Source organism: Ovis canadensis, chromosome 5 (assembly GCF_042477335.2).
Source record: "Ovis canadensis isolate MfBH-ARS-UI-01 breed Bighorn chromosome 5, ARS-UI_OviCan_v2, whole genome shotgun sequence".
In the NCBI taxonomy this organism is placed as follows: Eukaryota; Metazoa; Chordata; class Mammalia; order Artiodactyla; family Bovidae; genus Ovis; species Ovis canadensis.
Genome location: NC_091249.1, coordinates 30,816,154 through 30,829,770, shown reverse-complemented (window position 1 = coordinate 30,829,770; position 13,617 = coordinate 30,816,154). Strand labels below are relative to the sequence as shown.

Below are 13,617 nucleotides of genomic sequence, written 5' to 3'. Positions count from 1 at the left end.
CAGACAGAGACAACAGACACACACACAGTGACCACAGTTGTCAATACAAATGGAATATCAGAGAAACAGAGGCAGACAAGAGACCAAAATGCAGAGGGCACAGATGTAGAGCAGAAACAAAGGGACAGACACAATCAGGGCTCAACCTCAAGTCAGATTCATAGCCGGACATAGTCACACACACACGCAGATACGCAGCAGTGTTGTGTGTCACAGACACACAGTGTCAGAGACACACCCAAGCAGTGTTGCAGACTCAGAAACAGACAGACACCTGGGTGGACAGATGTCATGTTGAAAAACAGAGATCTGCAGACACACTTGAAAGCACCAAGGCAGGAGACATTTATGGTCATGCACATACATGCAAAATCCCACAGACAGGGACTTCCCTGGTGATCCAGTGGCTAAGAGTCCACCCTCCCAAATGCAGAAGGCTTGGGTTCAATCCCTGGTCAAGGAACTAGATCCCACATACCACAACTAAGAGTTTACATGCCACAATTAAGACCCAGCGCAGCCAAATGAAATGAATAAATATTTTTTAAAAAATTCCACAAAGCCAAAATGCTGCAGAGTTTTCAAGACTCTTCGGCTCCCTGTAAGATACTGAGAATGTCTGTGTGGACAGAGGCGTGCATTTCCACAAGCCCACATGTGACCTGGTATGGCCTGGGGTATCTGGGGTTGAACACGGTGTCCGTGTGCTTTTAGAATTTGTGTCTGCTCCATCAGGCTGTGTGAGAATGTGGATGACTGGGGATTTTCCTTCTGTGCCTGTCCACATGACTGTGGGTACCAGGGTATTTCCACTCTGGTGGTGGGGGTAAGTTACTGCATAAGCGTATGAACACACACACAGATATATACATACAGACACAGCCCTCCAAGGCCTCCAGCCAAGATGCACATGGATGAGGCTGATCACATCTTGGTCCCCCCTTTCTCTCCAAGGGGAGCTGGATCTAAGCCAGGGCTGGGGATCAGGGGTACAAAATACTCAGGCCATCCTTCTCTGCTTCACCCTTTGAGGCCTTGCTATAGAGTGCATATTTGTGGGGCCCCTTGAATTTATATGCTAAATCTCTCTCTTTTTTTTTTGGTGTGAGGAGCCAGGCTTGATGGATCCTAGTTTCCTGACCAGGCATTGAACCCAGGGCCATGGCAGTAAAAGCTCAGAGTCTTGACCACTGGACAACCAGGGAACTCCCAATGCTAAATCTTAACCCTTAAGGTGATGGTATTAGGAGGTGGGGAGTGGGTCTTTGGAAAAATGATTACATCATAAGGGTGAATCCCATGAATTGTATTAGTCTCCTCTTAACCCTGAATATTCATTAGAAAGACTGAAGCTGAAAGCTCCAATACTTTGGCCACCAGATGTGAAAAGCCGACTTGCTGGAAAAGACCCTGATGCAGGGAAACGTTGAGGGCAGGAGGAGAAGGGGGCAACAGAGGATGAGTTGGATAGCATCACTGACTCGATGGACATGAGTTTGCCCAAACTCTGGGAGATAGTGAAAGACAGAGAAGCCTGGTGCGCTGCAGTTCATGGGGTTGCAAAGAATCAGAAACAACTTAGCGGCTGAACACCACCACCACCACCAAACTCATAAAGGAGATGCTAGAGAGATCCGTCACCCCTGCCATCATGTCAGGACATGGCAAGAAGACTGCCATCACTGAACCAGGAGGCAGGCTCTCATCATAACTTCCGGCACCTTGATCTTGGACTTCCAGTTTCCAGAACTGCGAGAAAGAAATGTTTGTTATTGATAAGCCACCCAGTCCATGGTGTTCTGTTAACGGTAGGAATGAACTAAGGCATAGCCTTTGCAGAGATATTTCAGATCTTTCTTCATTTCTGGAATTCAGTCCAGTGCAGTCCAATGGCAGACCCATGGGGTGGGAATGAGAGAGGAGCTCACGCCCCTTTGCGAAAGTGGGACCCCATCTGTCCTTGTTTCTGCATCTTTTCTTGGCTGCGCTGTGCAGCATGCGTTATCTTAGCTCCCCACCAGGGACTGAACCCGTGCCCTGTGCAGTGGAAGCATGGCATTTAACCTCTGAACCACCAGAGAATTCCCCTGATTATGCATTTGTATCATAAATGAACATGGTGCTTGTTTCAGAGATCCCACGACGGTTCAGTGAGAGATTTCACGCGATATATTTAGTACAAAGTCACGCCTGAATCAAGCTTTTGGTATGTTCTGTCCATGATTAGGGGAGACGGGTCAGGAAATTGATTAAGAGAATAATTTTGGAGTCAGAGATACTTGGGTTCAAGACCTGACTTAGGTCTTTAACATCATTTATACCTTAGGCCGGTCATTTGACCTCTCTGTATTAGTTTTGTCTGGCTATGTAATCTATCACCCTATAGTTTGTGGCTTAAAAGAACACACATTTACGGACTTCCCTGGTGGTCCAGTGGCTAAGACTTTGCACTCACAATGCAGGGGGCCTGGGTTCAATCCCTGGTCGGGGAACTAGATCCTGAATACTGCAACTAAGCATTCCCATGCCACTGCTGAAGATCCCACGTGCCACAGTGAATGTGCTACAAAGATCCTGACCTGACACAGCCAAATAAATAACAAATATTTAAAAAGCACACATTTATCTGAAAATTTCTACGGGGGCCAGGGCTCTGGACACAGCTGAGTTGGGTCCTGTACTGTGGGCTCTCTATGCTGTAATAAGGTGTCAGTTGGGCTGTGGTCCCTTCTGATGCCTCAGAACAAAAAAGGATCTGCCTCCAAGCTCACGGTGGCTGTTGGTAGGAGTCAGTTTATTGTGGACGGAGCACCCCAGTTCCTTGCTTGGCTGTCGACCAGAGGTTACACTCAGGTTTTTTTTTTTTGCCATGGGGACCTTCCCAACCTGCTTCTTGCTTCCCCACAACAAGCAAGCTGAAAAGGCAATAGAGAACTCATCAAGGCAGAAATCACAGGCTTTCGTAAGCCAGTTTCAGAAGGAGCATCCCATCGTCTTTGTCATATCCTGTTGAGCAGAAGAAATTTCCAGGTCCAGCCTGTGCTCAATGGGAGGGGAGAACACAAGGGCGTGAACAGGGAGACAGGCATTATTGAGGGTCATCTTAGAAGCCACCTTCCACCTTCCCTGTGTCTTTGTTTTCTTGCTTAATCTTTAAAATTAAAAAAAAAAATTTAGGGACTTCCCTGGTGGTCCAGTGGTTAGGAATCCATTTTGCAATGCAGGGGATGAAGGTTTGATCCTTGGTCTGGAACCAAGATCCCACCTGCCTCAGAGCAACTAAGTCCCCACACCACAACTACTGAGCCTGAGAGCTACATTAGAGAGTCTATGCACCGCAGTAAAAATCCCACGTGCCTCAACTAAGATTCAACACAACCAAATAAATATTTTAAAAATTAAAAAAAAATTTTTTTTTTTGGTCACCACGTCGTTAGTGGGATTTTAGTTTCCTGATCAGGGATTAAATTTCTGCCCAGGCGGTGAAGTTCAGGCCCAGGGACGGAACCTCACTCCTGCAGTACAATCAGAGTCCCAGTGACTGGACCATCAGGGACATCCCTGTCTCCTTCCTTTGAAAGTGAGAAAACATGGGAATTCTCTGGCATTCCAGTGGTTAGAGCTCTGTGCTTTCACTGTGGAGGGCAGGGGTGCAAACCCTGGTCGGGGACCAAGATCCCACAAGCCACATGGTGCAGCCAATAAATAAGGGAATACACTTCATACATCTTTATTTTTCGCTGTGCTGGGTCTTTGTTGCTGCGGCAAGCAGGAGCTACTGTCTAGTTGCCGTAGTTGTGGCTCCTGGGCTCTAGAGCACAGGCTCAGTAGTTGTGGCTTTTGGGCTTAGGTGCTCTGTGGGATGTGGGATCGTCTCGGACCAGGGATCGAACCCATGTCTCCTGCATTGGCAAGCAGATTCTTTACCATTAAGCCACCAGGGAAGCCCCGCACATCTTTATTTAATTTTTTTTTAAAGGAGGAAAAGAATACACCTCACGCTGTGTTGTGAAGTCTCATTGATTCTCTTGCTCCTTCATTCAGCAAATAATTACTGAATGTCTGAGTTGCATAAACTGGTCTACACATGTGGTGAGCAAGGCAGACAAGGTTCCTTGAAGCTTACCTTTCAGTGGGGAGGGAAGGGGGACAGACAAAAGAAACTAGAAATAGACAAGATAATTTGCGTTAGTGATAGGTGCTATCAGGGAAACACCTGATAGGAGAAAATGGAGGGAAAGCGACTAGGTATAATTTAGAGTCGCCAGGGCAAGGCTGTTCTGAGGAGGTGTCCTTTGACCTGAAACCTGTGGAGAAGGAGGAGCCAGCCATGTGCACACCTGAGGGAAGAAGGAACAGGAACTGCTCGTGAAAAGGCGCTGAAGCTGCACTGAGCTGAGCACAGAAAGGCCACTGTAGTTTCAGCTTCAGGAGGGGGAAGGTGATGAAGTTGTCATCATCAGAGTAAAGGCCAAGGTGAGAAGACTGGGTTTCAGTCTGAGTAAGACGGGAGTTGTGGGTGGGAGGGTTATTATTTGCATACAAAGGCTGCTCTGACTGCTGTGGGAGGAGGTTGCACACTGGGGGAGGGGGAGGAGGTGGGGTGGGGGTGGGGGTGGGGGTGGGGTGGCAGGCAGCAGCAAGCCAAGGGAAGTGATGAAGGGGATTGACTGGGTGAGCAACAATGGCGGCTTAGACCAGAGTGTAGATGGGAGGAGTAAACTTGCTCAGTCGTGTCTGACTCTTTGTGATCTCGTGGAGCCTGCCAGGCTCCTCCATCCATGGGATTCTTCAGGCAAGAATACTGGAGTGGGTTGGGGAGGAGAGGAGGGGTCAAATTCAGGACGCATTTTGGAGACAGAGACAACTGGATTCAGCAAAAGAGCTGAAGAATGTTTTGGGTCTAGAAAACAATGAATCAAGGCTAACTTCTTTTTTTAATCTTTTACTTTTAAAAAATTTATTTTTAATTGGAAAATAATTGCTTTACAAGAGCTTCCCCGGTGGCTCAGTGGTAACGAATCCACCTGCAGTGCGGGAGACTTGGGAGATGTGAGTTTGATCCATGGGTCGGGAAGATCCCCTGGAGGAGGGCACAACAACCCACTCCAGTATTCTTGCCTGGGAAATGCTATGGACGTTGGAGCCTGGTGGGCTACAGTCCATGAGGTTGCAAAGAGTTGGACATGACTTGGTGCCTAGACAACAACAATAAGGAGTTTTTCTGTGGCCATGTTATATTTAGGATAATAAAGACAGCCAAGCTTGCTGCCTAGTTCATCTTTCTGCTCCACCATCCAGTGATGTGCTGAGCCTGCTGAGATGGGGGTGGCTGCAGGCTGGACTTCCCAGGCTGTCTTCCTCCTGGCTGTAGTGGGACCCAGGGACGGGGCTGGGGCCCCGTCTGGAGCTGGTGGTCTGGTGGAAGAGCTGGGTGGGAAAAGTTGGTTGGGTTTCAGCATCCCTCGCTTTCTTTCAGTCTCTCTCCCTCCTGGTTTGCCTTCCTGTGTACCAGAAGTAGGGGGAAAAACTACATTGCCCAGAGTTCTTTGCAGCTCTGGCTCTGGATGCTGATTAGGTTCTACCCACGAGCAATGCTCCTGAGAGATCTGGAATGTAGAAGTGAGACAGAACAGTGTGTGTGTGTTTAATTATTTTAAAATAGTTTTAAGTTCATTTTAATTAATTTTGTTCAGGGTCCTAGTGGACCTGTCTCTGGGGCTTTGTGGGTGTTAGGGTGATGTTTTTTTAACTCAGTTATTTCCGGCGGCAGCCCTCTGATTCTCCAGTCTGCAGAGGAAGCAGCTCCCAGGGTGGTGTTCCAACCTATTCTAGGGCTACACCGAAGAGGGCCTCATAGGCAGCAATATCAGCATCACTTGGGAGCTTGTTAAAAATGCAGCTTTTCCCCTTCCCCCTGCCCCTTACTGAATCAGAGATTATAAGGTGGAACACAGGAAGCTGTGTTCATGCAAAACTTTCCTGGTGACTCTGTGCTATACTGTGCTGAGTCACTCAGTCACGTCCGACTCTATGCGATCTTGTGGACTGTAGCTGGCCAGGCTCCTCTGTCCATGGAATTCCAGGCAAGAATACTGGAGTGAGTTGCCATTGCCCTCCTCCAGAGAATCTTCCGGACCCAGGCATTGAACCCACTTCTTTTGTGTCTCCTGCAGGTTCTTTACCACTAGTGCCACCTGGGAAGTCCTCTGGTGACTCTGCTGCCCATCAAATTTAAGCAGCACTGGCTTACAACTGTCTCCCTCAGCCCCTCCAGAGATGCTGTAAGCCCCTAAATCCTCACTCTAAATGACTCATACAGCTGCCAAGTGGATGCCTGGGGGCTCAGCAGGGCCCTCCTGCTGAGTATCCAATCCCTTTCTGCTTAATATGCCTAGAGTCTCCCACACTGAACACTGGCTGATAAAGTGCAATCAAAGTTCTTGACCTAAACTATCAGTTTGAATCCCAGGTCCCTGCTTCATAACCAAGGGATCGTGGGCAAGCAACTGTGCTGCAAATTGTACTTTCTAAAGATGGTCATAGTTGTAGCTTCTGTTTCACATGCTCTTCTAGAATCTTGCTACTCAACCCTCAAAAGTTGGAGTCTGCAACCTACCCTCTGGAATCTGGACAGGCCTTTGTGAACACTTCAATTAGAGTCCTCAGGACAGCAAACGACCTCTAAAGCTGTTAGAAAAATGCAATGGGATGTTTGCTGTTGGAGGAACCCAGCCCGGGCAGATCATGGAGAGGTCCAGACACCCTCCTGAGCCCCCAGGAATCCATTTGGTGGCTAGGTGAGTGAGTCAGTCACCTTGAAAGGAGACCTCTCAGCCTCAAAGAAGATTCTGTAGCTGATGCCACAGGGAGCACCAATAAGCTACCTTTCCAAGCCCTGCCCAAACTGTAGATTTGGGAACAAAATAAAAAATTGCTGTTGCTTTAAGCCCCTAAATTTTTGGGGGGGGGGTTAGTTTGTATGCAGCAAAAGCTAACTGATACACTGTCTAAAAGCTCAGATCTTTTTTTTTTTTTTTTTGCCATGCCATGCAGCTTGTGGGATTTTAGTTCCCCAGCCAGGGATTGAACCTGTGCCCTGTGCAGTGAAAGCAAGGAGTCCTAACCTCTGGATCACCCAGAGATGATTAGGTTCATTATGCTATCTGTGCTTAGTCGCTTAGTCATGTCTGATTCTTTGCAACCCCGTGGACTGTAGCCCACCAGGCTGTTTTTGTCCACGAGGAGTTTCCAGGCAAGAATACTGGAGTAGGTTGCCATGCCCTCCTCCAGAGGATCTTCCTGACCCAGGAATTGAAGCGGGGTCTCCTGCATAGCAGGCAGATTTTTTTACCAGCTGAGCTACCAGGGAAGCCTGCTTAGGTTCATTGGTAGAAACTGCATCCAGAACCAGGGAATTTTCTAAAAGCTCAGATCTTACAGGGTTGGTGTGAGGGTTATAAGACATGTATGTATCAGGCCCATCAAAGTGCTTCAGTGTTGTGACTATTACCCTGGCAGGACTGCCCCTGAGGCACTACCCATGGCTGCCATCTCCCCAGCACCCTTTTCTAGAGGTTCCCCCTTCAATGTTCCATACTTGCAAGATGCCCCAGAGAGTGGTGGCATCTCCATCACTAAGCACCCACCCAGTACCAGGTACTGTGCCCTGAGTCCTTACAAAAATCCTTGAGGTATGGCATGGGGGGAAAACATGAGCCCATTTTATAGGTGAAGCAATCAAGGCTCAGAGTGGGCAAGCATCCTGCTCAACACTGGAGAGTGAGTTGGTAGCATAACCTGGTCTGACTCTGAAATCACTGTCCACCCCCAGATTAAAAGTCCCTTCAGCTTCCGACTCCATCCCACAGGGAGAGGAGGGGCGATGAGAAATACACTTGGCAGAAACATGGCAGGACAATTAATTTATTGAGAGTGAGGCAGTGGGGAAGGTCAGGGAACAGCCTCTCTTGTCCACATGCTCCAGGGCTTCTTTCTCCCCAGCAGCACCCTTGAAAACTCAAGGTTGGCAGGAGCTGAGGGGAGTCAGTTTAGAGAAGTGAGGCTCAGGGGATCCAGAGAGAAGCAGGGATTAGAGGGTGGGTGGGGCTTGTGGGATAAAAGGTGAGGCACATGGGAGAAGAGAGGAGAGGCTCAGAGGGAGGGGGCAAATAAATCAGGGTTTATAGGTCTGTGGGTGTAAAGGGGGCTGGAGGGGCTTAAGGGAAGGTCAAAGATAGAGAGGTCAGGGGTGAAGGAGGGATCACGGAATTAAAGGTGGGACTTGTGGGGTTGGAGGTAAAGCAGGGCTCATGGTGGGGGGGTGCTCAACGTGGGAGAGCTCAAGGGCAGGAATAAAGTGGGGCTCAAGGTCAACAGTTGGCCAGGGGAAGAGGTGCAAGGTTGTAGGGTCAGAGGTGAGTCAGGCTGGGAGGTGAAGCGGGGATTCTCCGCGGTCAAAGGTTAGCCTCCTAGTAGGGTGCAGAGGTGAAGTGATAGAGGCGCCCTAAGCTACCTCCTCCTCAGCCTCCTCCTCAAACTCGCCCTCCTCGGCCGTGGCGTCCTGGTACTGCTGGTACTCGGACACCAGGTCATTCATGTTGCTCTCGGCCTCAGTGAACTCCATCTCGTCCATGCCCTCGCCCGTGTACCAGTGCAGGAAGGCCTTGCGCCGGAACATGGCAGTGAACTGCTCCGAGATGCGCTTGAACAGCTCCTGGATGGCCGTGCTGTTGCCAATGAAGGTGGCAGCCATCTTCAGCCCGCGGGGTGGGATGTCACACACGGCCGTCTTCACGTTGTTGGGGATCCACTCCACGAAGTAGCTGCTGTTCTTGCTCTGCACGCTCAGCATCTGCTCATCCACCTCCTTCATGGACATGCGGCCCCGGAAGACGGCGGCCACGGTCAGGTAGCGGCCGTGGCGTGGGTCGCACGCGGCCATCATGTTCTTGGCATCGAACATCTGCTGGGTCAGCTCAGGGACGGTCAGTGCCCTGTACTGCTGGCTGCCCCGGCTGGTCAGTGGGGCGAAGCCAGGCATGAAGAAGTGCAGGCGTGGGAAGGGCACCATGTTCACAGCCAGCTTGCGCAGGTCGGCGTTGAGCTGGCCCGGGAAGCGCAGGCAGGTGGTGACCCCGCTCATGGTGGCCGACACCAGGTGGTTGAGGTCCCCGTAGGTGGGGGTGGTCAGTTTCAGGGTGCGGAAGCAGATGTCATACAGCGCTTCATTGTCGATGCAGTAGGTCTCGTCCGTGTTCTCCACCAGCTGGTGCACGGACAGGGTGGCGTTGTAGGGCTCCACCACCGTGTCCGACACCTTGGGTGAGGGCACCACGCTGAAGGTGTTCATGATGCGGTCGGGGAACTCTTCGCGGATCTTGCTGATGAGGAGGGTCCCCATTCCAGACCCTGTACCCCCACCCAGCGAGTGGGTCAGCTGGAAGCCCTGCAGACAGTCACAGCTCTCAGCCTCCTTCCGAACCACGTCCAGGACGGCGTCCACCAGTTCAGCGCCCTCTGTGTAGTGGCCTTTGGCCCAGTTGTTGCCGGCTCCAGACTGGCCTGAAGAAGGAAAAGGAGGGGACACCCAGGCTGATACGGGGAAATCCCACGCTCCACCCCACCCACAGTCATCCAGTAGTTAAATCATAATAAGAAAATTATTATTATTACTATTCATTATGAATTGTTCTTTGGGGTTCCATCCTTGCTTCCCTTCACCCAGCAGCTAGAAGGACATTTTTTTGGAAAGAATTAATCCCACAAGGTCCTGTATGACCTCTGTGGTCCACTGCCCCCCACTAATATCCTTCCCTCCTCCCTCTCTCCCCCTCGCTCATTCCGCTCTAGACACACAGGCTTCCTGGCTGCTCCTCCAGCACACCGAGCCTGGTCCTGCCAAGGGCCTTGGCATGGCTGTACTCTGCCTGGAGTGCTGTTCCCGCAGATACATACATGGCTCCTCCCCCTCTCCCTCCTTTAGGACTTAGAGGCTCTGCCTGACCAATCTACACAACTGCAAATCCTCCCCGTTTCTAGTTCCTCCTCCATACTTGATTTTTCTCCAGAGCGCTGATAAACTCGTTTTTTAATTATTAATTATGCTTATTTCTGTACTCTTGCAGGGGAATGCAAGCTCCAGAGGACAAGGTTTAGGATTAGACTATCAGCTGTTATTTCTGTGAACCGCTACTATTTCTTCTTGCCCCCTTCTCTGCTTCCAACCTGGTCCGGCCCCCTTATCACCCATCCGGATCAGAACGGTGCCTTCTGCACTGACTGGTTCCCCCAGCAGCAGCTTACAGCCTCTCCACAATCTGTTCTCCCTGAAGCCACTAGAGGGCGCCTGTGAAAACCCACGTCAGGTGCCACCCCTCCTCTGCCCGCTGCCCTTCTCCCTGCTCCCATCTCCCTGGGATAAAAACCAGTCTCCCCAGCAACGCACAAGGTCCTACACAACCTGCGCCATCCCCTCCCTGTCCTCCCCTCCTCCCTGCTTCAGTCACATGGGCCTCCTCACTGTTCCTGCCCCAGGGCCACTGCACGTGCTGCCGCTGTTGCCGCTGCCTGGAATGCTCTCTCTCTCAGGTATTCCCATGACTGAAACTCTCTTCAGGTCTCTGTCCAAAGTCACCTCCTCCAAAAGAAAAGGGTCTGAAGTGGTGGTCTGGCTCCTGCGTCCACACTTTTACCACCATCTCCCCCTACCTTATCTCTCAGAGGCCACAGAATCTTTTGGCCCGACTGGAGCCACCCTTGCTCACCCAAGAATCCCTCACAGCCTTTGGCCAATCTCATGGAGTCTCCCCATAGCCATTTCCTGAGGACTTATTGTGAGCCCTACCCACACAGAATCATCTTTATCTTCCTGAATCTTTCTCAAATCAGAGAGGGGAAGTCACTTGTCCAAGGTCACACAGCTTGTCCTGTCAATCCCGAGGCTCCAGATTAAACTACTGTGTACTGAGGAGGAGAGGTGCTGGGGGAGGGAGAACCCGGGCTCTGAAGTCATGTGGGCGTGTGTATTTAGCTTGACCTAGTGCATGTGCTAAATTGCCTCAGTCGTGTCTGACTCTTTGCAACCCTATGGACTGTAGCCTGCCGGGCTCCTCTGTCCATAGGATTCTCCAGGCAAGAATACTGGAGTGGGTTGCCATGCCCTCTTTCAGGGGATCTTTTTGACCCAGGGATTGAACCCAGGTCTCTCATGTCTCCTGCACTGGCAGATGGGTTCTTTACCCCTAGCGCCACTTGGGAAGTCCCTGGGAAGCTTGACTGAGAAGTATGAGGAAAGCTTTCCTAGAAGGTTGTTCAGTGTGTGCATGCCCTTGAACTTGAGGGCTGCAAATGTGTCCACTGTCTTCGCCTATGCTGTTCCCTGTCTTACACACCTTTCCTCTTTTCACTGCCCTTTGGTCAGCCCAAGTCCCCCTTATCTTTTAGGCTGAAGACATCATTAAGAATGATACTGATAACAAAACCTACAACAAAACAAAATGCTTATGTATTTTTTCCTCTGTGCTAGGCATTGTTCTGAGTTCCTTATTAGTGGCTTTAAGCCTCACAGTCTTGAAAAGTAAGTATCTGTATTAACCCTGTTCTAAAGATCAAGAGACTGAGGCAAAGGAAGATTGTAGGGCCTGTCCAAAATCAGCCAGTGGATCCAATCAGTGATTGAGTTTGACTTTTTTTTCCTTCTCTTCCCATTTATTTATCTTTCCAGCTCCCTCCAGCAGGATGTCAGCTGCAGGGGTGGACAGAGCTTTGTTTGTTTTGTTCTTGGCTATATTCCCAGGGTGGGTACAGTAGGGCCTGGGGTATGTAGTAGGTGCTTAATAAGTATTTGTCGACTGCATGAAGTGGCAGAGCTGGGATCTGAACGCTGCAGCCTGGCTCAGGTCCATCGGTTAAATTAAAATGCCACCTCCTCTGGGAAGCCTTCTCTACCCTGCACTTCGCCTGTTGTGTCAGAGGCCTCCCCTGGATTCCCACAGTGGCCTGTGTATCCGCTTTGGCTCTGAGTGCCTCAGTCTAGATGCTAGGTGGAGAATTTTCACCAAGCATGTGGAAGTGAAAGAACTGGGGGGAGGGGGGTGCTTCCCTGCCTGTGCCTCATGGTGACTCACCAAACACAAAATTGTCAGGACGAAAGATCTGGCCGAAGGGCCCAGAGCGGACAGAGTCCATGGTGCCTGGCTCAAGGTCCACCAGGACAGCTCTGGGCACGTAATTTCCTCCTGCAGGGAAGCAGATGGACAGCAGCTTCGTCAACTCCAGAAACCAGCACCCAGTCCCCTCCCAGGCCCTCTCCACCCCCACTCTGGCCAGGTGCCTCTGCCCCCTTACCAGTGGCCTCATTGTAGTACACGTTGATTCTCTCCAGCTGGAGGTCACTGTCCCCGTGGTATGTGCCCGTGGGATCAATGCCATGCTCATCACTGATCACCTCCCAAAACTAGAGAGGGGGAGGTGGAAAGGACCAAGAAGGGGGAGTCAATGGCCAGGCCTTCCCCCACCTCCGTCTTCTGAGCTCAGGATCCCCAATCACCTCCCTGGCTGCCACCTGTCCCCCAGCAAGGTGAGTGGGGGACCGGGTCGCAGGGTGGGCAGGCGAGGATGAGGCAGCAAGTAGGGAGAGGTGGGGGCGGGGTGAAGCAGATTCAACACCCCAGCCAAGACGGCCAGTGGGGGCAGCTCTCCCTGGCTGCTGCCGTGGGCAAGGGCGGGGTCTCTTTGTGCCTGTGGAGGGGCCAGCGGGCCAGCTGTGAAGCCAGCTGTGGCGAGCGGACAGAAGGCCGGGCCCCACCCCCATCAGTTCTTTGTTTCCCAGCTTGGCCCTGCCCTTCGCGCCCCTCCCCCACCGTCCCTGGGGTGCTGGCTTCCTGGGGGACCTGGCCCCCGCACAGTGGAGGAGCGCTGCGGGGCTCAGTGGACCGCGCTCAGCATCCTCCCAGGGCCCGGTCCCCCCGCACACCTTGGCTCCGATCTGGTTGCCGCACTGGCCGGCCTGCAGGTGCACAATCTCCCGCATGGCTGTGGCGCTGATGCTGGACGCGGCGGCGCTGGTGCTGATGCTGCGAACTGCGGCGGCGAAGGCGGCGGCGAAGCACGGCTCCTGCGCCCCCGGGGCGCCTCTATATGAGCAGGCGGGGCTCGCGTCACGGCCCGGTCACCGGCCCGCTCCGCCCCCTGGTCCCGCCCCGGGACGGAGGGTGCAGGGAGGGAAGGCTATCCCTCCCCTGCCTCCTAGAGACCTCTCGGGAATTGGGATGCGCTGGACCCCCTTTTACCCCCAACTCCGGGCAGTGGGGGCGAGGCCTCTCGGGCGCCCTCAGTACCCTCTTCCTCCGTCCCACCCCTCCCGCCGCCAGCCCGGCCTGGCAACCTGGGATTTGCCGGGATTGGGTGGGGAGGCGGGTGGGGTGGCCGAGAGGGAGGGAGAGAGCCCGGTAAACATGCAGCGGGGAGATTCAGCCTCTCCCCGCTCCCGCCCCCGCCGCGAACGACGCTGCCTCAGTTTCTCCGGCTCAAGCCTCCCTTCCCATTCCGAAACGCTCACCTTAACCACGAGGGCTCATGGTAGGGGCCGAACTGGCCGCTCCAGAGGAGCCGTCT

The 13,617-nt window shown here is 52.2% G+C and overlaps 1 protein-coding gene and 1 non-coding gene across 2 annotated transcripts; one reads left to right on the top strand and one right to left on the bottom strand.

The window, feature by feature from the left end:
* The first annotated feature begins 2,419 nt into the window (after positions 1 to 2,419).
* On the top strand, positions 2,420 to 2,492 carry TRNAV-CAC (transfer RNA valine (anticodon CAC)). Its single transcript has one exon. It is a non-coding gene; the product is annotated as a tRNA-Val (tRNA).
* Positions 2,493 to 7,910: 5,418 nt separating this feature from the next.
* Positions 7,911 to 13,368, bottom strand: TUBB4A (tubulin beta 4A class IVa). Its single transcript, XM_069589368.1, has 4 exons — positions 12,977 to 13,368; positions 12,349 to 12,457; positions 12,129 to 12,239; positions 7,911 to 9,564 (listed from the first exon to the last, which is right to left on the bottom strand). Exons 1-4 carry the CDS (start codon positions 13,031 to 13,033, stop codon positions 8,507 to 8,509), a joined length of 1,335 nt encoding a protein of 444 aa, XP_069445469.1. The 5' UTR covers positions 13,034 to 13,368; the 3' UTR covers positions 7,911 to 8,506.
* Positions 13,369 to 13,617: the final 249 nt, after the last annotated feature.